Source organism: Periplaneta americana, chromosome 16 (genome assembly GCF_040183065.1).
Source record: "Periplaneta americana isolate PAMFEO1 chromosome 16, P.americana_PAMFEO1_priV1, whole genome shotgun sequence".
Classification (NCBI taxonomy): Eukaryota; Metazoa; Arthropoda; class Insecta; order Blattodea; family Blattidae; genus Periplaneta; species Periplaneta americana.
In genome coordinates, this window is record NC_091132.1 from 75,178,108 (window position 1) to 75,205,189 (window position 27,082).

The following is a 27,082-nucleotide window of genomic DNA, read 5'->3' on the forward strand; positions in this document are numbered from 1 at the left end:
CAATGGAGAGGGAAAGGAACTGGCCACCCTATCCCATTATCTTCTGGTCTAGTTGCCTCATAAGTGGTGCCTTCTTGATATCAATTGTGAGGTTCAGACCTGTCTTCGGACAGTTGATTAAACAACAAACAACAAGCAGCCATGATTAGTTGAAACACGTCCTTTCGTACCGTTTGATTGGTTAAAAGTAGTATGACGTAGTAAAAGTGTAATAGTCATAATAATTTCATTATCTCACCAACTCTGTATAGCTATTTCAAAACAACACATTGTGAAGTCACGGACCAGAAAAACGTCCGCACAGTGAGCAAGCTCCCACTTCGCGGTACGTATTCCTCTACTCTCTTTATGAAACTAAATAATCTCTCATTCTAAATATAAAAATGGACTCCATAATGAGTAGGGATAAAATTTCGTTCTGTCCTATATGTGAAATCTTGGCACAGGTTTATTGCGAAAACGATTTTATGACTCTTAGTTGCTTTCTTTGTAAACAACATAATGCTGAACATGGTGTAAAAGGAACATCGTATTTGTTTTTTAGTTTTAGGTAATAATTATGTCTATTAAATCTAAAACTTCTTGCAACAAAATTCAGACCTTGAAACATACACAAGCAATTTTACATCCCCCCCCCCCACAGCTGTTATAGCTGGTTTCAGTAACCGGATTTCGCTACTTCTCGCAGCTCCCCAAATTCACCATGACCTTCAGTGGACACAAATCCCATAAACTGACCTGACTTTCGGAGAAAATTCCTTCCACATGAGTATTCGAACCAGCCCGAATTCCATAACGTGAGTCCAAGAATGATGCCTAACACCACTGAGGGACTCCGGAAGTTATTGTGAGACAAAAATGAGGAGCAAACTTTCAAAACCTGACATGCCATTTTCAGAAAATACACTTTAGATGCCAAAAACTTACACCTCTGCAATGAACATAATATTTTCTGTGGTGAAACATTAAAAACAATTTTGTTTGCTATAGATTCATAAAAAATTTCACCATAGAAAAATCTTCGTTTATTACAGAGGCAAATATTTGTAGCGTTTTCTGAAAATGGACATGTCAGGTTTTGAAAGTTTATCCTATATCCCAGCGGAAATTGAATTCGAGATATTCCAGTTCGCAGGCTATCGCTTTATAGACAGAGTCACTCCGACTAATTTCGAAAGGGTTTTCATTAATACATCACAACATATTCTTTTATGAAATGAAGAAAATATAGCCTATATGATGAACTTAAACACCATTTATAATAATTAAGTGCAATAGAGAAAGAGGTATTATTTTCATTTCACTATTCTTAAAAATTACACTTATAATTTGTATTTTATATTCATTTATTACTGTCAAAAACCACATTTTTTGTATTAAGACATGTTCAAAAGCGTATTTCTGCACAATTTTATAAATGTTTTATATTCTATTATCATATTTTCTTCATGTTTCATGTACATATGTAGTGGGAATGGAGGCATGACTGAAATGTTCCTAAATACTGACAAATTTTATATTATCCCAGGTGGTGACAGGATTTTTTCTCGTTGCCAAACTTTCAGAACGGCCCCGAGGTTCACTCAGCCTCCTATAAAATTGAGTACCGGGTCTTTCCCGGGGGTAAAAGGAGGTCAGAGCGTGGCGCCGACCACACCACCTCATTCTAGTGCCGAGGTCATGGAAAGCATGGGTCTCTACCTCCATGCCCCCCAAGTGCCTTCATGGCATGCTACGGGGATACCTTTTATTATTATTATTATTATTATTATTATTATTATTATTATTACCATTATTATTATTATTATTATTATTATTATTATTATTATTATTATTATTATTATTATTATTTAGTCAACTGTCCGAAGACAGGTCTGAACCTCAGAAGTGAAACCACTCATGAGGCAAATAGGCCAGGAGATCCATTGCGTACATCGCCGATTAACTACATATTACACTAGTCAGACTTCAGATGCATACAAACAATTGTTCTTTCTCTGACACATATCGTTAAGTGAGATGTACTCTCTGATAATAGAGGTACATATCAACCAGAACCTCAATCAGAGGTATATTATTATTATTATTATTATTATTATTATTATTATTATTATTATTATTATTATTATTATTATTATTATTATTGGGTTGCAAAGGTAGTGAAGTACATACCATCTACAATCTCTCTTACCTACATCTCAACCTCACCTTCGTGATGCATTTTGTTCATGACAAACGAGGCTCTGTGGACCGAGTCACGGCGGTATATCCTTTCCATCTAGAACAGAGGAATTGCTGTTCTCCAAGCCCGTCCAGGGGCTAAAAGGTAGCAGCCCTACTACTGGACTACTCATCTTCTGGCTAGTAACCCGACATGAGGAATTTTAACATTACTTTCAAGTCACAGCGAAACAGAAACCGGATAGATAACAAAGATGACAACATAACGCAACGAATAAAAGAATTAATCGCAACTGGGGGGGGGGGGGAAGAAAAAAAAAAAAAAACATTGTTAGGTATGTTACTTTAAACGTTCGAGATATTTTTGGGAAAGAAGAAAAATTAGATTCAATATTTCAGTGTAAAAATATTAGCATAGCAGTCAACTCTGAAACAAAGAAGAAACACAAAGGAACGAAAGAAACGAATAATTAAACGCTTATTCATAGCGGAGAGAGCAGGAAAACTTACGGTCAAGCAGGCATTATGATCTGCATTCATAATTCTATAAGGGAAAACATACTGGACAGAGAGCATTAAGGAAGTTCGCTTAAAAATGAGCAGAGGCAACATTACAGTTATCGGTGTATATGCTCCAGAAGAAGGTTGAGATAAAATAGTGAAGAGTTCTATAAGAATCTGTAGAATATTTACAATAAAGTTAATAAAAATTATTAGATTATTATAATAGGGGACCTGAATGCCAGAATGGGTAACATTCCAATAAATAGTAACGTTGGAACATTTGGAGAGAGCACTTGTAACAGAAATTGAATTAAACTCACTGATTTCGTTGCTTATAATGATTTTAAAACAATGAATACATTCTATAATCACAAAAAATATACATTCACACACCTGAAAACGGCAACAGTCTCAATCCATAATAGATTATCCTATTGCCAATAGAAGAACTTCAAAATTATTCCTAGACGTTAGGTCATACAGAAGATGCAAAGTCGGATCAGATCACTTTCTAGTAGTCTACAAGCAAAATTAAGAATCCCACCAAGATGGCTAAAAAAGAAACATACAAAATGTGAACCATAACAAAAAGTATAAAGTAAAGTTTTTCTACGATGACAGTGACAAATGGTTATATAGTAGCAGAATTGAACAACATATGGAGATAATTCCAGATGGAGATACTGAGCAAGAATGGGAACACCTAAAAAATAATAAAAGCAGCAGCTAACGAATCTACAGACACATTTAAAATAATTCAATCAAACAAAAGAAGAAAGTAAAAAATATGGGAGTATGAAATAAAGTAACTAATTTTCCAGAAAAATTCAGCATACAAAAATTTTTGAATACCGAATAGGTTGAAGATAATATATAATACAAATGTTGTAGAATAATAGTGAAAAGAGAAATAAGACAATAGGTATAGGCAATCCTGGACAACATTTATCCCACAATCAAAATCAGATCTATATAAAACGAGACCCGAGATATTTAAATTTATGAACCAAGATATCAAGAAGTCTGCAAAAATTAATTGTGGTATAAGAAAAGAACATTTCCTTAATTATTATGAATCGCTTTGGACAGATATAACATATATTAACCGGACCTTTGAAGTGAATAGGGAAAATAATCAGAATAAAAAATGGGATGTAATTACTGTTTTCCAGTCATTGTACGTTGTATTACTGTTTGTAGGCCAGCTGAAAAGTTCTCATAAAATGCTTGAGATACAGAACCTACTGCTTCATTTTTTCGAAATCTTGCACTTCTATTTTATTGGCACTTTTCCTGCTGGATAGATTGAGCTTATTGGTGGAGGAACAGATTCATTCAGAAATGCCATGAAGAATGTGTGTGGCTTACTAATTATTCATTGATACTACTAGATACGTTGGTGTATCCAACCCTGTTATGTGTATGCTCAAGTGGAATAGGGTACACATTGCAAAATTGATTATCTCATTTCTTCGTTTGTTCCTTCTTTCTTCAGAAAAACCAGTTTTTTTGTAATGTTTCTTCTGTTTTCAGCTGTTCGCACTCAGTCACCACTGCAAATTGAATAGTTTTAAATCGATGTATATCATTGCCTACTGACCAATTAAAACAAATTGTGATTTTAACTTGCCTCTAACAACCCAACGAACAATGTTACTGGCGTCCTTTCAAGCAAAAACGATGGGTTTATCAATGTACTTTCGAAACTACGAAAAAAATTAAAATGTCAAAAATCATGGCTTACGCTCTTTTAAAAAATGTAAATTCAATTATAGGGAAAAATGGCTGCAACATGTGTCACGAATGCCACCAACTAGGATACGTAATGCTATATTACGTTACCATACACAAGAAAAACGTCGACCTGGCCGTCCACAAAACCGACTCTTAGACCCTGTCTACCTGAGACCGAAACAGGTCAACATATAGCCTAAATTCGTGTTTGGTGAACTGAAGGGTTCAGAGCCATAGTGGGCCAAGCGCCACTTATTAAAAACGGAGAAAGCAAGGGTGAATACCATAGTTTATTGAAGATTGGCATATAATTTAGTTTTAATGTGTGTACTTTATATTACTTGCTATATGTTTCCATTGAATTATAATAATAACTTCATTTTAACCCTTGTTTTCTACGGTTTTAGTAAATGGCGCTTGGCCCACTATGGTTCTGAACCCTTCTATTATTATTATTATTATTATTATTATTATTATTATTATTATTACTTAAACAAACAGTACTCACCATTACTGTGTAGGTGTCGGAAGTCCTGTGGTCTGTGAGAGTGGTTACAAAAATATTTTTAGCACCCCGAGTCCTTGACAAAGGCGAAAGCGTGGTTTACCTTGAGACAATACTGATTAGATATAGTTTGATTACACCAACATTAAATATGAGTAAGCCCAACTAGTTCGTTGAGTTGTGTACGTAACGGGGGTTTGAAAATACTCCGGAAGACTTGGTGTCAAAGCACAAGAGCGAATGTCATTCGAGTGAGGGACAGACCTGCAGAACAGAACGGAAGCCCAGCTAATCACTCTGCGAAGGTCGGCGGGACAAGTAAAAACATTACGGTCACTCATTCCTTAATGAATGAAACTTACAGAGACAATACAGGTCGACGAAGACAAGACCACCGACGTTCGTCTAATTCTATTCTGTATTGATTGATACATTGATGACTTCACGAGGGTTGGATACGGTATGGATCCCTGCACTTAAGCCAGTCATGTCAATTGATGCCCATAGGAGCAAGCGCGCGCTTTAGAGCTCAGGAGAGCCTGAGCGCTTTACAGCGGAAAGGAAAGAGACAGACGAAACAGGTAGTATATACCGTTGGGTCGAGCTATATACAGGAATGGCCAGCACTGATTCTATAGATAAAGGGAAGAGAATTTATTAAAACTGTATACATGTTAATTTTTAGATTTGTCTGAGAAGTATAAGTGCATTATAAGAATGTAAGTTTTAATTTTAATGTTCATATTTCACAAGTTTGATTTTTTTGTTCAAAATAAATATTTTCTCAACTTTTTTTTTTATAGAAAAGCGAAATTTTCAGGTATAGGCCTATTTATTTAGTAGCCTTACAGAATGTTTTCGTAAACCTAATATACCGTATATACGTATTACTGAAGATAGTGTATTGAACATTTTGAAAATATTCGCATGGAAATTGTTTGTAAAGAAATGAATTAACAAAGCAACTACTGTTACATCATAAGCAAAGGATACGTGCCCATGTGTTGTAAAAATGTCAGCTCTATAGCTTCAGCAGATTTCGAGAAAATAATTTAATATTCTGATGATAGGAAGTTGCTCACAAATATCACCTTAAAAGCATAATGCGATAAGAGTTTTGTTATGTAATATTAGTTACACTTAAAACAGATACAGTACCTAGGTAACTTTGCTTTGTACTGTAATATTGTTTTGATTAGTTTATTGATTACTTTTGTAAGGCTAAAGATACCATCAATATAAATTCCAACGTATCATGTCATACTCAATCTCTTTCTTTGGAATATCACTTTCTTTATGAATGATGTGTTTCATCCACTTAATATAGTATAATATTATACTACTATGGAATTTAAGTTAATATTCCTTCTTAACTCTCTGTTATGTTATTAAGATTTAAAACACAAGTGCAATATTAAGAAATCAGTGTTAGTACTTTTGTTTTACAGACAATATAGATAATATTAAACAGAAAGAAGCCATATAAAAATAACGACATAAAATTTCACGTTCCGTTTGAAGTTTGTGACCACTGTTTTCTTAATCCAATAGGTTGCTTATTCATATACACAACCCTTCCTCTTTCCATACTTAGCGCTTGCTGCCCACGCACGACGTCAAGGTCAGAAAAATGCGCTTGCTTTGACATCACTGACTTAAGCCATTTAGGCCAATTTTACGCCCTATATGCGATGATTGTCTAAATTCGACGGATGTCCCGGAAGGCATTCGTGAATGCGACGCTGACAGGCTGACCACACTTCCTGGCCCCTGCAGGTAAGGTCCCATCATGTCTACCGCAGTAACGGTTACCATATCTAACGAGAATCCGAGTTCAAATCGTAGTTGGGACAAGTTACCAGGTTGGGGTTTTTCCGAGGTTTTTCTTCAATTGAAGCATAATTTCTGGGTAACTTTCAACTTTCGACCTCGGACTCATTTCGCCATCATAATTACACTTCCCCTCTTTCATCAACATCTCCGTTTCCCATATTTCGGCTTTGCTCCGAAGTAGAGTCGACTACTGGCCGTCACCGAACATGGACCCTGTGGTATGTGGTGATTAGTTGCTGGTGGTAGTGCTATGTACCGTGAATTCTCCCCTGGGTTCATGGTAGCTGGTTGGACCGGGTTGAGAAACAGCGGTGATGCTTACGTGGAATGGTAAAGGGATTCTATAGGATGTAGGAGAATTAAAAAAATACATATAAATACTATTGATACTTTATATAAAACTCTAGTTAGAAGTTAGTTAGAGTATGAGTCTACCGTTGTGGCTGAAGGGTTAGCGATTCTTACTCCGAACGCAGCGGTCCCGAGTTCGATTCCCGGTCAGAACGAGTTGCCTGGGTGAGGTTTTTTCGGTTTTTTTTTTCCTCACTCCTTTGGATGAATATCAAGTAACTTTATCAGGCGATTGGAACCCCACTCATCTTCGCCATTTTCTTTCCTCCCCCATCATCCTTTCCTCATCATCCCGTTTCTGGTTTTTCAGATCACTCTACCGGCGGCCTCCCGAAGCTGCTGACTCTCTCAACCTGCCTCCGTGGAATGTAGTTCAGCGATGTTGGATGGCTTCTGCAATGGCACCCGAGGCGGACTTACTCGGGGGAGGAGTTTCGCTTCGGAGCGACAGGGGGGCCTTGGGGGATTTTGCCGAAGCAGGAATGGTATATGAATTCTGTCGGCTGTAAGGACCGGTTGTTAAGGGCGTCATGTTGTTAGGGCGGTGCGCGTAGGGAATCTGTGGCATGCAACTCATTCCATATCGAGGGTTAGCGCAATAGATCTCAATAGGTCGCAGTGCTGGGCCATCCGTGCCCCCCTCAGTTAAATTCGATTCCATTCCATCTTAGAGTATGAGTCAATAATATAGTCACCTCAGTTCCAGTCCCATCAAATGCAAATAGAAAGTATACAGAAAAGATTTTTACGTTAACCGGTACTTATATTTTTAAAAACATCACGTGTGGTGTTATTAAGAGCAAATTTCATATAATCAGTTACTTTTTGAATGTTAAAATAGCCAAATTTTACTCTATAAGACTGTTAATGATATATTGAATAACTTTGATTTTTTTTTAATTCCTTCAGTTCAATGTAAAAAGAACAGAATTAAGTTATAAGCAACCTTTTGTTATTCCAATTTCTAGAACAGTTTTCTTCAAGAACTCTCCATTGTTTGTTATGTGTAATACTTACAACTCTCTGTCTTTAAACTATATCAATTAAAAAATTTCATACAATTATAAAAATGACTATATTTCCTTAAGTAGGCTATTTAAATATGAATAAGTGTATTATAATGTTTTACTATAATTTTGAAATAATTCTGGATTAGGCCTATTGTATTGACATTTGGCACTATAAGAACTGCAATTATTACATTCTAGCATCTATTATGTATCCTTCTTTCTTTCATTTGTGTTGCTTGTTTTACTTTTTCACTATTTGTATTTTGTATATAAATTGTATCAATGTAAGCCATCTATCATTGGAAGATTGCTTCTGTTCTTGGTGAAGTTTAAATAAAATAAATAAATTCGGAGGCGATCCACAGGGAAATTTGTAGCGAGAGGGACCTTAGGGCATATGCACAATTCCATTCCGTGTAGTACAGAGATTGTTTCCGATCTCTGATAACGAATTTGAATGACGTCATGTGCGTCAGGAATCACACCGACAGCTGAATTGCGACGAGAGGTGACAGACCAGTAGTGAGTGATTTCATAATCAGAGTGCACGGAGTATCACAGTAGCAATGCCCAAGAAAATCGAGCCTTTTTGGGAGGGGTACATAACAACTCTTTCCGGTGCCAAGTACAGTTACGTGAAAATCATAGGGGCCTGCAAAAAAGTGGTTTCGTTATTTCCAAGAAAGGCATCTTGTGTGTACCTAATAAGACTGGCAAAGCTCAGATGCGATTAATTCCAGAGTGGAAAAAGCAAGCAAATCCACCCCTCGTCACAAGTAGCCGCACCCCACGAGATGATACAAATTAATTCCATTCGAGCTTTACCAATCTCATTAAGTACATAGAAGATGCCTTTCTTGGAAATAACGAAACCTCGGTTATTGCAGGCTTCTTTTATTTTCACTTAACTGTACTTGGCATTGGAAAGGGTCGTAATATACCCCTCCCAAAAAGATTCGATTTTCTTGGGAATTTCTGCTGTGAGTCGCCGTGCACTCTATGAGATGACTCACTACTGATCTATCACCTCGCGCCAGAGTTCAGTTGTCGTGTGAGTCCTGATGCACATGACGTCATTAAAATTCGTTATCAGAGATCGGAAACAACATAAACCAATTTCATCTATACTACAAATTAAAATGCATAATTCTGATTGTTCCGATATAAATTGCAATTGTTCAGTTATTAATGAAGTTAATGAGGTTAAATACTTAGGTATAATTATTGATAATAATTTAAAATGGAATAATTATATTCATTATATTTGTAATAAATTACGTAAAACTTTGTTGTTCTAAGAAATATTTTGTCAATTAACTGTTTACGTATAATTTATTTAGCATTATTTCAATCTATATTTATGTATGGTATCATAGGTTGGGGTGGAACTTATAAATTCAACCTTTATCCGTTAATTTTACTACAGAAAAAAGTATTAAAAATTTGTTTAAAAAAGTAGAAAGATTACCCAACTGATTTGTAGTTTAAACGCTTCAAAGTTTTCAATATTAAACAAATGTATTATTTTATTTTATTAAAACATTTTTATAGAAATTTTAATAACTTTGAAAGGTATAGAACTAAAAATATGAATTCTCTCCGTTTGTGTGAACCAAAATGTAAAACCAATGCAGCTTTTTATCATAGCATGAGTCAAGGTCCCAGATTATTAAACAAATTTTATTCCAATATTATTTTAACCACGAATCCTCTCCAAATTAATAAAAGAATAAAAAAAAATTGTATTGAATTTATAGTTTGGGTTTAAACATATTAAACACTTTTTAATATGTAGTCACTCTCAATTTTAATTTTATTTTTGTCTGTATTGAAATCCCCTCCTGAGCACGAGTCTTACTCATTCAGGAGTGGGCTAATTTATCTTTCATTGTATTTATCAACTTGTATTCATTTCAAACTTACTAGCAATAAAATAAATAAATATAAAAAAGGACTCATTTAATAACGATCCCAAATCCAGAGCCCAGAGCCCCAAACTCTTCGAACCTAGATCAGCATCGGAAATCCGTACCCCCTGAAATCACCCCAGTTTATTTTTACTATTGCAGATGATAGATGAAGTGAAGGAGAGGAGGAGAGTGCTGCTGGAATTGTAGAGGGAAACGGAAGTACCCCGACAAAAACCCTGTGCAACATCTGCTTTGCCCACCACAAATTCCACCTAAACCTGACCGGGGATCGAATCCGGGCCGCTTGGTTGAAATTCCAGCACGCTAATACTGTACCCTACAGACGTAGTAGTACTCTGTATTATTCAGAAGGCTTGTGAGTGGTACTGTCAAAACATGCACGAAACAGATATTCTAGTATCGTGACACTTCAATGAAGAAAGGCCAATTGGCAAATACACTCAGGGACAAAAAAAAAACCGGACACTTTAATATTTGCTGGTATTTTGCAAAACATTATCTTCTCATACAATATTATGGTAGCCATCTGTTGTTATGGAGACGTGTATACACTGTTGATTGTTTTTTGTTTTATAAACAAGCCATTACAACCAAATATTCCAATTTTGCTTTCGGAGTCTCAGCTATAACAATTTTGTCTCAACCATTTTGTGCTTCCCTATCGTTATCATTCGTTATTTCTTTATTTTTACATTTTCTGAGTTTAAGTGGGGTTGTAACATTTGTCTTAAAACAAGATGCGACCTGAAGATGTGGCTCGAGCTGTAGCCCTTTACGATGATGGACGCAGTGTACGTTACATTGCAAATGTTATGAATATGGCTAGAAGCACAACCCATGATGCCATAAAACGGTATAGAGAGACCCTAGAATATACCAGAAGACCAGGTTCGGGTCGTCCAAGAGCTACAAATCCAAATGAAGACAGGTATATGGTGTTGAGAGTTCTTAGGGAGCGCAACCTGCCAGCTACTAGTGTAGCCCAGCAATTTGTTAACATGCATGGACGCCCAATTTCGGCCAAAACAGTTAGAAGGAGGTTGAAAGCAAGTGGACTGATATCAAGTAGACCTGCAACTGGTCCCAGACTTCTCAGGATGCATCGAGTTGAACGACTGCGTTTTGCAAATGATCACAGGGATTGGAGAAATGGACAGTGGAGCTGTGTTCTGTTCACCGATGAGTCCCGTTTCAATCTGTGCTCACCTGATGGACGTGAAAGAGTTTGGAGAAGGAGGGGAGAACGATTTTCACAGTGTTGCATTCCGAAAACGTGCCGTATGGAGGTGGTGGAGTGATGGTTTGGGCAGGAGTGTATACGGATGCTCGTACAGAGTTGTTTTTTGTTGAAAATGGAAGACTAACAGATGATAGGTATATAAATGAATGCTTGGCTGATCATATTGTGCCAGTTGGCCAATTTGTAGGCGATAATTTTGTTTTAATGCATGATAATGCACGGCCGCATATTGCCCATGCGGTCGGAGATTATCTCCAAGAAGTGGGAATCCATGTTCTTCCATGGCCAGCAAGGAGTCCAGACATGAACCCAATTGAACACGTGTGGGATATGCTGGGACGGCATGTTAAGAATAGACGACCGAGACCAGAATCGTTACAAGAGTTGAGGCGAGCACTTGGCGAAGAATGGGAACTTATTCCTCAAGAAGACATTGCTAACCAAATTGAGAGCATGCCAAGACGTATGGATGCAGTTATTCAAGCCAGAGGGGGTAATACCCGTTACTAAAAAGAGTTTTTAATGTTTAAGGCACCATAAAATGAAAAAACAGTTAGACCAAACGATGCCATAGTTATACGCCCTTTGTAATTTTTTGTAAATTTTCTCATCAGAGATTTTTTTTTTTTCAAATGTTACCGTATAAGGTGCTAAATGAAACATTATTTTGTTTAAATGGGTTTTGTTTCATTTTGAAATAATTGGCAACAAAATACAAGCAAGTATAGAAGTGTCCGGTTTTTTTTTTTTTTTTTTTGTCCCTGAGTGTATATAAACTGTTCCGAAATCAGAACTCAAAACTTCACAGATGCATTCGACTGAGAAAACTGAGTTGGTATTTTCTTCACAAGTGCATTCGAATGAGAAAACTGAGTTGGTATTTTCTTTACAAGTGCATTCGAATGAGAAAACTGAGTTGGTATTTTCTTTACAAGTGCATTCGAATGAGAAAACTGAGTTGGTATTTTCTTTACAAGTGCATTCGAATGAGAAAACTGAGTTGGTATTTTCTTTACAAGTGCATTCGAATGAGAAAACTGACTTGGTATTTTCTTTACAAGTGCATTCGAATGAGAAAACTGAGTTGGTATTTTCTTTACAATCATCATGGATGGCAGATACGTGATGTAACAATGAACAGCATTTCTAATGTCTCATTTCGTCACGCAATGTGGCAATGCTGTTGTCTTCACTTCTTGCTGTTATACTGTTAATTTAATGGCACAATAAGTTTCCTAGGTACTAACGCAAAAGAACCAAGTTGTGACGTCACTTCTGGTTATCATGACGCACGACTTTGATTCAATACATACACTCTGTTGTAGTAATAGTAGTAGTAATGGTAGTGGTGGTGGTGGTTATACTACTACTACTACTACTAGTAGCAGTAGTAGTAGTAGTAGTAGTAGTTTTAATGGTAGTAGGTCCGTGGTTCGATTCCCGGACCGACAAACCTGACTGTGGTTTTCCATAGTTACTTAGGCAAATGTCGGGTTGGAATTTTCATCTTGATCCGTTGTGTCATTTCTTCCCTTAAAAAATCCTTTCTTCTTTTCGATTGCTTTTTTTCTTCTACGCTTGACTTTCAATGAAACATAAGAATAAATTTGACTGGATGTCTTTCAATACATAGATAAGTAGATGTGTATATATACAAGGTGTAAGTAAAATGTATGTCAAAATTTTAGGAGAATTTTATTCCCATATATATGATGAAAGTATGTTATATGAGCATTCGCCAGGAAACACTTTATTTACTTATTGCAGCCTTTTTCCTACAACCCTGTTTACATTGTATGATGTCGTACATTTTGAATTAAATATAGCATGCCACCTGGAAATCTGTCTTACAAGAACAGCTCAAACTGGCCACGTTAGCACGGATACATATACCAATCTGTCTTCGTTGAAACCCAGATGCGCTGATGAATCCCTGGAGAATGCCTTATTGTCTCATAGCCTTCCAAAATACGGACTCGGAGAACTCTCTTCAACTTGCACCGGGGTCCCATACACGAGAGCTTTTAAATGACCCTAAATAAAAGTCTAGTGGGTTTAGGTCCGGAGAGAGTGGAGGCTAAAGAATTGGTCCACCTTTACCTACTCCTCTGTCACGGATCTTTTGAATGGTTTGTCCAACAATGTATCAACCCTGGGTTCAGCGCAACTGTGTTATTATACGATAGCTATAGTTGGCGCAATGTATTCAAAGATAATGCATGTATCCATGCAAACAAGGGCTATTTTGAGCACTTCCTGCAAAACATGTTGTATGCCATTTTTATTTAATAATGTAGGCAGAGTTGTAGAAAAGGGGCTGTAACAAAGAAATACAGTATTTTCGGACAGTGTTTTTCATCCTCTATGTGAGAGGAATATACCCCTAAAATTTTGACATACATTTTAGTTACTATAGTTTCTATAAAATAGTGCATTCAAGCGTGAATGGAAACCCGCAGCTGTTTGTGGTTCTGTTTGTTGTGGCTGCAAAATCGGCCAAAATATATGGTGAAAATAGTGCATCTGGTATGATGTAGATTATGTCTCAAAGAGATAATCATGGCATATTAAGAACAAAAACAACTATTAACTTTGAAATGTTTTACAAAACTGTAACATATAAATCAAATAAGTATACCCCCACACATTTTTGTGAGGTATACTGGGACTCAGTTTACCTATACTCTTATGATCCTAGGGACTCAGTTTACCTATGTGGGAGTAAGCAAACAATTACTCGGGACTCAGATTACCTAGCCCCTGAAGCAGAATGGCACACTTGTCAGCCGATGATGACAGAAATGACTTGTAATTCGGGGCCCTTATGATTTATCAGGCTACACGTCCGCGAAGAGGGACCTGGCTCTATCAGGGGCTGAGGGGGATAGACAGGCTGTCTCAGTAGTGTGAGATAATAAGTTTCTATAGTGGCTGAGTGGTTTAAATCTTCAGTCTGTCACGCAGCAGTTTGAGTTATAGTCCCGGCGAATCGTGAGATTTTTTCCCACATTGGGCAGGCGTTTGAGATGGACAAGGCATGTAGCACGTATGGGCGAATCCAGAAATGCATATAGTGTTAATTGGGAGGCCGGAGGGAAAAAGACCTTTGGAGAGAACGAGACGTAGATGGCAGGATAATATTAAAAATTGATTTGAGGAAGGTAAGATACGATTGTAGAGACTGGATTAATCTTACTCAGGATAGGGACCGATGGCGGGGTTATGTGAGGGCGACAACGAAACTCCGAATTCCTTAAAAGCCATAAGTAAGGTATCGCCATCATTACTAGAGTGGGTTCGGGAAATTTGGGTATAAAAGCAGCCTTTTTTAAATTTACAGATCCATAGCCTGTTACTATGATAATTTTTTTCAGGCATAACTCTGTAACTTTCTTACTTACTTACTTAATTACTTACAAATAAATGGCTTTTAAGGAACCCGCAGGTTCATTGCCGCCCTTACATAAGCCCGCTATCGGTCCCTATACTGTGCAAGATTAATCCAGTCTCTATCATCATATCCCACCTCCCTCAAATCTATTTTAATATTATCTTCCCATCTACGTCTCGGCCTCCCCAAAGGTATTTTTCCCACCAGTCTCCCAATTAACACTCTATATGCATTTCTGGATTCGTCCATACGTGCTACACGCCCTGCCCATCTCAAACATCTTATTATATGGATTCGTAACAAGCTGTTTTTTACGGTGATGGGTTGTTAGCCCTTCGCCCAACCCCCAATCTGGAGGACCACCCCTTATCGGCTGTCCACGACTGCTTATGTTGGCCTCTTCTCTTCATAATATTAACTCTAAGTTTAACTATACTCAGTTTACTCCAAGGTTGGGGAAATTTAGGTATAATGTGTAATATTAAAGTAAAACATGCTTATAAGTCCTTATAAAATCAAATTATCCCAACCATAGATTAGTGTGTGCATCCTAGAACAGAATATAGAGGTTAGGTAGGCTTAAAATAATTGTAATTAGACGTGACAAGATAAAAAATTCAGCCAATACCGGTACTTACAGTAAGTTCTTGATAAGGCTTATTTTGTAAATTTAAAATAGAAGAGTTTAGTGGAGTTTAAAAATGGGCGCGTCAGTTACTATGGCTATTTGCGCCCTTATCTAAAATCCTTCACAAAACAAACATAGGCCTAATACAATAACCAGAATGCTTAAAAGAACTAAAAAACTTTGTCACGGTTAAGGGGAGGCAGAGATGAAATTTTCGAACAAAACTGAAGAAAAAATGAAAATTTGGTTTTTTTCCATTTTTATTATCTTTATTTTCATATTCCGATGTTAGTTTTTGATGTTGTGCCCTTTAAAAGTATGCAATTAAAACCAAGATAACTGTATTACTATATTATTCCTATAATAAACTAATACAGTACTTATCATTATTTATATACCTTCTCTGAACGTATAAATAAAAATAAATATTGAAAATTTCTTACAATATGGTGCATGGAGCATTTTATATCAAACGATATAAAGTTTTATAAAATTATTAATATTTACAGAACTATTGTAGTTAGAAAGTTGAAACTTGGTATGTCCATTACTAATAACATACTTAGTATACATAATCAATTTCAAACAAATCGGATAAATTTTGTGGATTTTGAAATATTCACCTCTGCCTCTCCTTAAAACGAAGTAAACAAATTTAAAATATCTTCCATTAAAATCAGAGACAGAAAACACTTCGGATATTTATTTGTCTTTTACCAATCCATAGGCTAACTTGTGTACATACAACACCAAGTAATATCACAGTATAGTATATACAGTCATGAAGCTCAATATGTAGTAAATATGCATCCATATATAGTTGCTAACCACTAGGATCGCTACTATCGCCTCATTACAGACAATGCGAAACAGTATCTGCACAGTCTATTGTTCCTAGTACCCTCATAAACCCAACTTTCGTGTATGTATATACTAGACTGTGGTAATATGATAAAAATACGTAGTATAGCGAAGTGGAATGGATTTATTAATCTTTTCAAAAATTCTTCGTCAATCATAGCTTTAGTTTCGGACTTGGTCCTCTATGCTATAGGCTGTCACGCACCGGATAATGATGATGCTGATGATGATGATGATGATTATTATTATTATTATCATGTGGTTGTGGGAAGACGCTTCTGTTTAGTCAGTTGCTAAGCGCTGAAACCCTATTGAGGGATAAAGTAATGTATGAAATTTCTCTGATTTATTTATGAAGAATATCACATTTCTTGCGTTATTATGCAAAATCAATCACAAAGCAACTGATGTGACTACTTCAGCGTCCATGGAACTTGTCAGTGAGGTGATTCAGAACCATAACGTGATGGAGTGTCATATATCTCTCAAAATAACTTCTTGGATTCTCATCTATCTTTTCTCTTCTCAAAACCTTCGGATAGTGAGCGACGAATATAGGGAGCGTTTTCATCAGGATTTTTCTGAAATGGAAGGGCTCTATCAGGAAAAATGGAGCCAAAATATTATGTCAGACTACTGCTGGACACTCAAAAGAGATGTTTCTCAAGCGAAGTATAGCCTAAAACAGGCATGCAGAATTGGGCGCCAATTGTAGCGTTACATCACTCATCGGAATACGTCACTCACCCCTTCCTTCCACCCCCGCGTCATTGCCTTGGTAGGGGAGGGGATTTGTATTCAGTGTCTGTCTTATGTGATTGCGTACGGGCCACAGATACGTCATTCAACGCCGGTGGACTGTGGACGGGGAACCAACGCTTTCCCCTTGCTTTCCACTCCTCTCTCACCAGTTCTGTATCCTTGGCCTAAAATCTATTTCACACACATTTTAGGTAAATAAATATGATCTTAGGTAAAATGTTACAAGGTATCAGTACAAGAAAAGCCTGAAGTACATTTCATATAATTACTCAAAAACCCTGGGTGATAGAAAAATTTTGAAAACAGATCTGAAATCAGCACGAAAAAATCGTACAAGAATCACCTATTCTTTATCTTTTAACAAAAAAGATGTTTAATTTTGTTGACCAGTGTATTCAGGCAAGAATACAGCAAAGTTCTAGGAAATCTTCACGTCGATTAGCACAAGACTGACAGGTCACAAAGATCAATATTAAGAGCAGTACAGATGCAACACTTTTTTCCTTACAGCAAGGGGATCCAGTCACTCGCGTGAATTTTTGTTAATGGATGTTGCAGTCTATTCATGACGGTACTGTTGATCCATCTCAATTTATGACGGACAAAGCTTGGCTCCATTTAAGCGGTTATGTTCCCTCTCAGAATACAAGGCACTGGGACAATGAAAATCCTGGTTTAGTACATGAAGTTCCTATTTTTATTTCTTGCAAATTTGACTGAAGATGAAAAACAGTATGCTTACTTCCAGTAGGATAACTGGACTTCACATACAGGCTCTATATCGTTAGAAGCATTAGAAAAAGTGTTTGATGATAGCGTAATTAGTCGCGGACTTTTTCCAGCTCGTTTCCTTCATTTTTAAGTATTTGTGATTTTTATCTGTGGGAGAATTTAAAACAGAGAGTGTATTCGAGCAATCCAGCTGAAGAATGAAATCAGGTGAGTGCTGAATGGAATTACAAATAGAGTTGCAGAAGATTTTTCAGAATTTTCTTGCATTCAGATATAGCTACTTTGATAAAAAGTAAGATCAAGATAACGTTTTCTTATTATCTCTTACCGACGCATTATTTTTGTGGGACTACAGACCTAAAACACATCCATTTACCGCAGATTCTTTTTCCTCCCGTGCGAGAGAGCGGTCGGATCTCCCCACTAAACCTCGCATTATGTCCGGTTATAATGCCGGTAAGTTGTAGGGGAGAGGGAGGCAGGTTGGCTCAAATTTTACGTTTCATTTTTTTTCTGTAATTTGCATAGCAATTTATGAAATTCTCAAAGATGGTGTTCTACGTGGTTCTTTGGCTATCTGGAGAGATATTTGAATTCAGATTTCACCACGATTTAAATTTGAAATGTTGTATTATTTTGAAACGTGCAGATTGAGTCAACTTACCCCGCCCTGGAGGCAGATTGATACACGGTACGGGGTAAATTGGCTACATGTTAAATAAGAGCAAACTGCAAATAAGACTAGATTTTTTTAGTTTAGAATTTATTTCTTTACACAGGCAAATGATTCAATATGATGAACGCACATAAATATATAACCATGGAGTTAAACACTCAGATAAAAGAAGAACTGAATCCTAGAAAAATTAATTTTGAACTTATAAATGACTATATATCATATTGTCTTATTAAAAAATATCTGAGAAGGAGTTTATGCATACAAAGTTTCTGTTTCCATCTGTCAAATTTTTATGTGCCACAATTTACACTCCAGGTACTGTCACCTGGTGCACATTCTGAGTAAGATTTAACACAATACAGATAATATGTCTCTCTGTCTTCTTCGTTGCATTCCCTTTTTAAATTATTCTTTGTCTTTCGACTGGTCTTAAGATTCCTTTTCTCACTACTAAAGTCTCCTCTTGTATTTTTGTTGAACAAATTCATTATCCTTTTTCGATATCCTCTCCTCTAGTGCTTTCTTAACTGGAGAGTCAGTGAATATCGCAGTAGACAATTTTCCCCTTATGTCCTCATCCGTAGCTTACCTAAAATACCGAGTGGGAGTCTGGAATTGGACATTAAAATCCTTGGCCCCTTGGCCACACTTGAGTTTTCTAACTTTACAGCACTGACACCTCGTAGCATCATATTATCAGAAGAAATAGTTGCTCTCTCAGCTTTTTTAAAGTCCTGATTTTCTCATTCACTGCAATGAACATATATTTTTTATATTTACAATCAATTAAATTGAACTTATATAATAAAAAATTGTATGAATAAGTAAATTATTTATTGCATAATTTATATAATCATTTATAGTAACACAGCGGGGTAGGTTAAACACCGTGCCAATCTGCCCCTTAACTGTGCCAACTTGCCTCTGGTGTGGATATTTGATTTATGTTAAAAATTACGAATTTGAGTAATGAATGATCGAAATTAAATTAACACGAAACAGAGCCAATTAGATGTACTTTCCAACGATGTATTTAAAGTTCAATTAATATTACATATGTACCCTGTAAAAAATAATCACGAGATGGTGAAAATTTACTTATCTTCGCTGCAAAAACAACTGTATGACTTCCTTCTTCTACCGCTTGCCACAAAAGTCTGACGCTTCCGTGGAGCTTTATAAAGCAGGAGTCATATTGTCTGCGTGGTGTTGCAATCCATCGCATAACCACAGAAATAAAACTGGTGTGCCAACGTGCCCCTGTAGCCAACCTGCCTCCATCTCCCCTATATTCCGCGCACTGTATAAAGCTATTTAGTAACACATACTCTTTTCGAGATCTAATCTTGAATCAGGTGTTCGTACCTGTAACGTGAACCCGATTTAATTACCCAAAACTGGTCTTACAAATGTTGAAGCAACCCAGATCCAACATGGCGGCCTAAGAGAACAACTCGAATAGTAATAGGCCTATACATTTGTACATATTAGACCTCTCCAAATTTAATTCAGATCTCTCTCCTTTTCGAAAATGTGCATGATACAGCCGATGGAGTCACTGTGCATGGTTCCAAACGCTCCGCGTCGTCGTTACTATGTCTCCTTCTTTGTTCCATTAAGGTGATGCACTCCTGTTCCTGAAACAATCAATCATATTATGTATAAGGCAAATTGCAAAATTATCCTTTACATGCTCTCAGTCCCCTTTATTTATCTTGAGGTGATGTGAAACTTCATTTCAGTGCTTTCGGACCAGCGAAGTTCATGGAAATACTGAATATTGATGACAGCTCCTTCCTTGAAACGTCGGAGATACCTAAAATGTTTATATCATTAACACTTATTGTCCACACCTGTGGCGTAACAGTTAGCGCGTCTAGCCGCGAAACCAGGTGGCCCGGGTTCGATTCCCGGTCAGGGCAAGTTACCTAGTTGAGGTTTTTTCCGGGGTTTTCCCTCAACCCAATATGAGCAAATGCTGGGTAACTTTCGGTGCTGGACCTTGAACTCACTTCACCGTCATTATCACTTTCATCTCATGTAGACACTAAATAGCCTAAGATGTTGATAAAGCGTCGTAAAATAACCTACTAAAATAAAAATTAACACTTATTTGTTTAAGACATAATTTGAAGTCTCCATACTATATTTTTTCGCACAATCTCTTTTACAGTATGGTGTCGAGATTTTTATATTTTATTTAACGTTTTTATTTAACAATTTTCAGCAACAGATGTAGAAATTTCCCCAAGGAAAATCTCATAATGACTTTCGTTAGAGCCTACATACTACATGAACAAGGAATAAGGTAACTTAATTGACATGAAATGTGTAGTATTATCATCATTATCAACACGGTTTAGGCAGATTTATCCTGTTCCGGTTGCATAAATATCTTCTCAAATGTCCTCTATCCATATTTTCTTTTGTCTGCAGACCTCTAAAGTAATAATTGCTAAAGTAAACTTGCTATCTCCAGACTTTGTGCAGCACATATTCGTACCACCTTTCCTTGTAGTGTTTTATTGTGGAATTCAAACTTGATTCTGTAGATCAATTATTAATTCTTCATTCGTTTATGACTGTGAAATTGTAGCCTTGCTACATGTCTTAGAAGTCACATTTTTGTTGCCTTGGTCCGTTGTTTTCCTCTAGTGGTTAATGCTCAGGTTTCTGATCTGTAGATCAATAACGGAACTGCCATGGTGTTATAAAATGCTACAAATGTTTTCTGTCTTACGTTTCTTGCGAGAGTCATTTTTATTGTTCTTGTCATATGCTGAAATGTAATCAATAATTTATTTTCAACATCTTGTAATTATATGTAAGACATATTACAGCCTAAGTCAGGGGTCGTCAGCACAGAGCACGCTGGGGCTACTCTTACCAGCGGAAAACGCAGTGCACTAGGGTGCTCTCCGTAGCTGCTAGCGGGTATGCTCTCTATCTCTCCCTGTTGCACGACAGTGCACACGGGACAGCACCGCGTACCCTTAGCACATTTCAGCGAGTGCTGACGACCACCGGCCTAAGTAATTATATTAGTTTACCAGATATACAAGTTGTTTTCTTATCATTATTTCTGTCCTAATAAAAACTGTACGGCTATCGGAACTTTTGTTCAATTATATGGTAAACATGTTAACTGAAATTGTAAACGTATGATGCACATTTTAATTAATGTTTGTGCGATTGCTGCCCATTTTTCTGAAAGTATTATTCCGCACGGCTATTTTTCCAAATAAGATTATTGCAGAATCCGTTTTTCCGAAAGTCTGTTTAGATTGGACATTTTTCGGAATGGATATAAACCGAAATCACCTTGTTTTCCGAATCAGGCAAATTTTCTAACAATAAAACCTGTAGGGTAAAGGTTGGTAATACTGTACATTATGATAGTACTTTTTGAGAAATTTTTACAATTTTACTGAGCGAGAGATGGACCGGTTTTGTGCAGAAACTTGTCCAGGAACATTCTGTTAATACGTTGACGCAAAAAAAAAAAAAAAAAACAAATCTTCCTCTCGCTCAGTAAAATTGTAAAAAATTCTCGAAAAGATCTATCGTAATATTATTAGTATCACATTATTACCAACCTTTACCCTTTATGGTTGTTCCTGAGCAACATCAATGTTAATATTACAACATACTTACTTACAAATGGCTTTTAAGGAACCCGAAGGTTCATTGCCGCCCTCACATAAGCCCGCCAGCGGTCCCTATCCTGTGCAAGATTAATCCAGTCTCTATCATCATACCCCACCTCCCTCAAATCCATTTTAATATTATCCTCCCATCTACGTCTCGGCCTCCCTAAAGGTCTTTTTCCCTCCGGTCTCCCAACTAACACTCTATATGCATTTCTGGATTCGCCCATACGTGCTACATGCCCTGCCCATCTCAAACGTCTGGATTTCAAGTTCCTAATTATGTCAGGTGAAGAATACAATGCGTGCAGTTCTGTGTTGTGTAACTTTCTCCATTCTCCTGTAACTTCATCCCGCTTAGCCCCAAATATTTTCCTAAGCACCTTATTCTCAAACACCCTTAACCTATGTTCCTCTCTCAGAGTGAGAGTCCAAGTTTCACAGCCATATAGAACAACCGGTAATATGACTGTTTTATAAATTCTAACTTTCAGATTTTTGGACAGCAGACTGGATGATAAGAGCTTCTCAACCGAATAATAACACGCATTTCCCATATTTATTCTGCGTTTAATTTCCTCCCGAGTGTCATTTACATTTGTTACTGTTGCTCCAAGATATTTGAATTTTTCCACCTCTTCGAAGGATAAATCTCCAATATTTATATTTCCATTTCGTACAATATTCCCGTCACGAGACATAATCATATACTTTGTCTTTTCGGGATTTACTTCCAAACCGATCGCTTTACTTGCTTCAAGTAAAATTTCCGTGTTTTCCCTAACCGTTTGTGTATTTTCTCCTAACATATTCACGTCATCTGCATAGACAAGAAGCTGATGTAGCCCGTTCAATTCCAAACCCTGCCTGTTATCCTGAACTTTCCTAATGGCATATTCTAAAGCGAAGTTAAAAAGTAAAGGTGATAGTGCATCTCCCTGCTTTAGCCCGCAGTGAATTGGAAAAGGATCAGATAGAAACTGACCTATACGGACTCTGCTGTATGTTTCACTGAGACACATTTTAATTAATCGAACTAGTTTCTTGGGAATACCAAATTCAATAAGAATATCATATAATACTTCCCTCTTAACCGAGTCATATGCCTTTTTGAAATCTATGAATAACTGATGTACTGTACCCTTATACTCCCATTTTTTCTCCATTATCTGCCGAATACAAAAAATCTGATCAATAGTCGATCTATTACGCCGAAAACCGCACTGATGATCCCCAATAATTTCATCTACGTACGGAGTTAATCTCCTCAAAAGAATATTGGACAAAATTTTGTACGACGTCAACAAAAGTGATATTCCTCGAAAGTTACCACAGTTCGTTTTGTCCCCCTTTTTAAAAATAGGTACAATTATGGACTCCTTCCATTGTTCTGGTACAATTTCCTTTTCCCAAATAGCAAGTACAAGTTTATAAATTTCGCTATTTAATGCACTTCCACCCTCTTGTATTAATTCTGCTGGAATTTGATCGATACCTGGAGACTTGTACTTTTTCAGATTTTCTATCGCAATTTCGACTTCTGAAATCGTGGGTTCGGGTATAAATGGCTCAGCAGTTTGTATTTCAATATCGTCCCGATCATTTCTATTTGGCCTATGTACATTTAGTAGTTGCGCAAAATAGTTTTTCCATCTGTTTAGGATTGATGAAGAGTCTGCAAGCAAGTCACCATTCTCATCCTTGATCACGTTTACCCTTGACTGATATCCGTTCTTAAATTCCTTTATACCCTTATATAAATCTCGAATGTTTTTATTCTTACTATTTGTTTCTACCTCATTCAGTTTTTCCTTCAAGTAACCTCTCTTTTTATTCCTAAGTGTACGACTTGCTTCCCGTCTTTCATTGAAATAATTATCTCTATTCTCCTCAACTGGATCCTGTAAGAATTTCAATTTTGCCTGTTTCCTTCTTTCTACTACCATGCAACAATCTTCATCAAACCACGGTTTCTTTTTCTTAGTTTCATAATAACCTATGCTCTGCTCAGCTGCAATTTTGATACTATCTCTGATATTTTCCCACACGCTATTAACATCTAATTCTTTCTCAACTTCGTCGGAACTTTCTAAAGTGGCAAACCTATTCGAAATTTCGACCTGATAATTTTGCTTAGCTTCCTCGTCCTTTAATTTCAAAATATTGAATTTAGTAATATTAACTTGTTGCTCTACTCGCTTGGCTACTGATAATCTTTCTCTTAATTCTCCAATCACCAAATAATGGTCAGAATTACAGTCTGCACCTCTGAAAGTTCGAATATCTACTATACTAGTATGTCTCCGTTTATCTATCAAGACGTGATCTATTTGGTTGTGTGTCAATCCATCTGGAGAAGTCCAAGTATATTTATGTATATCCTTATGGGGGAATGTTGTACTTTTGACAATTAAATTTTTCGATGTGGCAAAGTTGACTAATCTAACTCCATTGTCACTACTAATTGCGTGTAGGCTCTCTTTTCCAATAGTTGGTCTAAAAATATCCTCCCGTCCTACTTTAGCGTTGAAATCCCCCAATAAAATTTTCATATGATATCTAGGGAACTGATCAAAAGTATGTTCCAATTCCTCATAGAAGCTATCCTTTATATAGTCGTCTTTCTCTTCTGTAGGGGCGTGAGCATTTATAACTATGATGTCGCACCATCTACCCTTAAGTACTAAATATGATAACCTGTCACTGATAAATTCGACCTTTTTTACTGCTGATTTTATTCTTTTATGTACAAAGAATCCTGTTCCTAATTGGTGATTATTGTTTCCTTCCCCATAATACAACAAGTAATCTCCTATTTGTGATATGCCATTCCCATCTAACCTAACCTCTTGTACTCCCACAAAGTCTATTCTATATCTAGCTAGTTCTTTTGCTACTAATGTTACCCCTCCTGTTCTATAAAGACTAGTTACGTTCCAAGTGCCAAATCTCAAAACCTTATTCCTTTGCTGTGGTCGTGCCAGAGAATCAGTCCTATTCCGAGGCTTACTGTAGGAATTCGTAACAAGCTGTTTTTTACGGTGATGGGTTGTTAGCCCTTCGCCCAACCCCCAAGCTGGAGGACCACCCCTTATCGGCTGTCCACGACTGCTTATTCAATATATTCGCAGCTACCCTCCATATCTGGAGGCCGTCTCCTCTATCCGCAACCTGAGGACGCGCCATGCCGTGGTGATAGGGACCCACCATACATGGTCAATGTTAATATTAGTTAATAATAATTAATTTCTATGCTTGCATGATGTCGTTATTGTTACTAAGAAAATCCGAACATAATATTCCAGTTATATCATTAGTATTTTTGTATCTCTTTTTCTAAATTTACCGTAATCAACATGCAGAAGGGGAATACTGCACGTGTATGCATATTATAAATTTAAATCTGGCCGAGAAGGTAAAATGTATTGAAAGTGTGCAAAATTGGTTTCTGTTTGCTTTCTAACAAAGAACATTTTTACACAAACGTACTTCAAAGTGCTTTATATTCAGTTCGAAATTAAAATTTCGCGATTCAAGTAACATTGCCAGATGACGGGGAGGCGTTGCTGTTCATGTGGATCCGTCAGAACTTGATGCCATTACTGAATCGATCAAATGGCACCAAGCAGTGAATCACGTGATTCAAGAGCGGGTCTAAGGACTTCAAAAACATCCCAAACAAGGAGATTGCACAGTAGGCCTAAGCCTAAGGCTGCGGTGCTTGTCTATAAGCTCTCCTCCGGAAAATAAAAACTTTCCCAGATAAAGTTTTGTGTGTTTCTGGGAAGGCCATAATACCGGTAAATAGTGTGACTGCGATGTTGCCTGACTCTTCTATTTAGTCCTGAATTTGTACAAAAGAATACAAATAGAAGGCTTACAGGAGCAATATAACAACTTTGAAAGCTGTCAACTAAAGATAGACAGATATTATATTGAATAATTTCAAGGGAAAAATTGTTCCGGGGCCGGGTATCGATCCCGGGACCTCTGGTTGAACGTACCAACGCTCTGCCAACTGAGCTACCCGGGAACTCCACCCGACACCGTCTCAACTTTTCCCTTTATATCCACCCAACTCGCGTGGGCTGACGAAACGCCAGAGACCCACATCGAGTGCACACAATCTCTGTGTGACTTGGAATTGTGGTTTTCTGTTAACGTACACAGTGACGTAAATATTATGCAAATCTAGTCTTTCAGGTAAAGCTCCCTGTAAAGCAGATTTGAATAATTTCAAGGGAAAAATTCTTCCGGGGCCGGGTGGAGTTCCCGGGTAGCTCAGTTGGCAGAGCGCTGGTACGTTCAACTAGAGGTCCCGGGATCGATACCCGGCGCCGGAACAATTTTTCCCTTGAAATTATTCGAATCTGCTTTACAGGGAGCTTTACCTGAAAGACTAGATTTGCATAAGACATTATGTTACTAGCACTCCCACATGTTCCCGTCGAAGACGTGCCGAGCTGTCTCGAAAAACTGCGAAAAAATTCTTGTGGATAAATAGAAGTTATCTAGAAGTACTTTGAAATAAATTACATCAGAGGTCGAAGAGCACGGGGCAGGAGATGGACTATGCCCGCAAGATATCCAATTGCTATCAGAGATCAATACCAAGCTACTTTGTGTAAGCAACCATCGTACCAACAATCTAAGCCAGCCATTTTCAACAGGTGTGCCACGAATGATCCACTGGTATTCCGCAAGAAAAGAGTAAAGGTTGTCCTAGCTAAAATTGGAAAAGTAAAAGTGAAGAGAGCAGCAAAACGGTGAGTCCACAAAAGTCAAATTTCAGCGAATGTGGCACAAGTTAGAATTAAATAAATATATTCCTTCCTAAAACTCTCAAAATTCCTCCTTGGTTGGTAACCACTGGTTTAGTTTATATGAGTGTGCCGCGGTTGTTTATATTACACTCTTGATGTGCCACATGTTGAAATAGTATATTATGCAACGAGCCTATAATGGTAGTAATTAAGACGCGAGTATGTTTGTTTATGAAACGAGCGCAAGCAAGTTTCATACGACTTTTTATGCTCGACCATATTTCTAACTTGAAATTATTCATAAGGTATTCATGTTATGGTTATCTAAGT

The 27,082-nt window shown here is 37.1% G+C and overlaps 2 protein-coding genes across 7 annotated transcripts in view; both read right to left on the minus strand.

Annotated features, from left to right (window-relative positions):
- The window catches only part of LOC138716163 (androgen-dependent TFPI-regulating protein-like), a 30,412-nt gene extending 24,939 nt beyond the window's left edge, over positions 1-5,473 (minus strand). Inside the window, exon 1 of the mRNA XM_069848994.1 lies at positions 4,928-5,473. Within this exon, the coding sequence (XP_069705095.1) occupies positions 4,928-4,930 (3 nt within the window). The 5' untranslated portion in view covers positions 4,931-5,473. The remainder of the gene's footprint in view (positions 1-4,927) is intronic.
- Positions 5,474-15,996: 10,523 nt separating this feature from the next.
- Positions 15,997-27,082, minus strand: part of LOC138716457 (androgen-dependent TFPI-regulating protein-like) — a 72,498-nt gene continuing 61,412 nt past the window's right edge. For all 6 annotated transcript variants that reach the window (XM_069849565.1, XM_069849567.1, XM_069849568.1 and 3 more), the window contains one exon: positions 15,997-19,979. In XM_069849565.1, the coding sequence (XP_069705666.1) occupies positions 19,936-19,979 (44 nt within the window). In that variant the 3' untranslated portion in view covers positions 15,997-19,935. The remainder of the gene's footprint in view (positions 19,980-27,082) is intronic.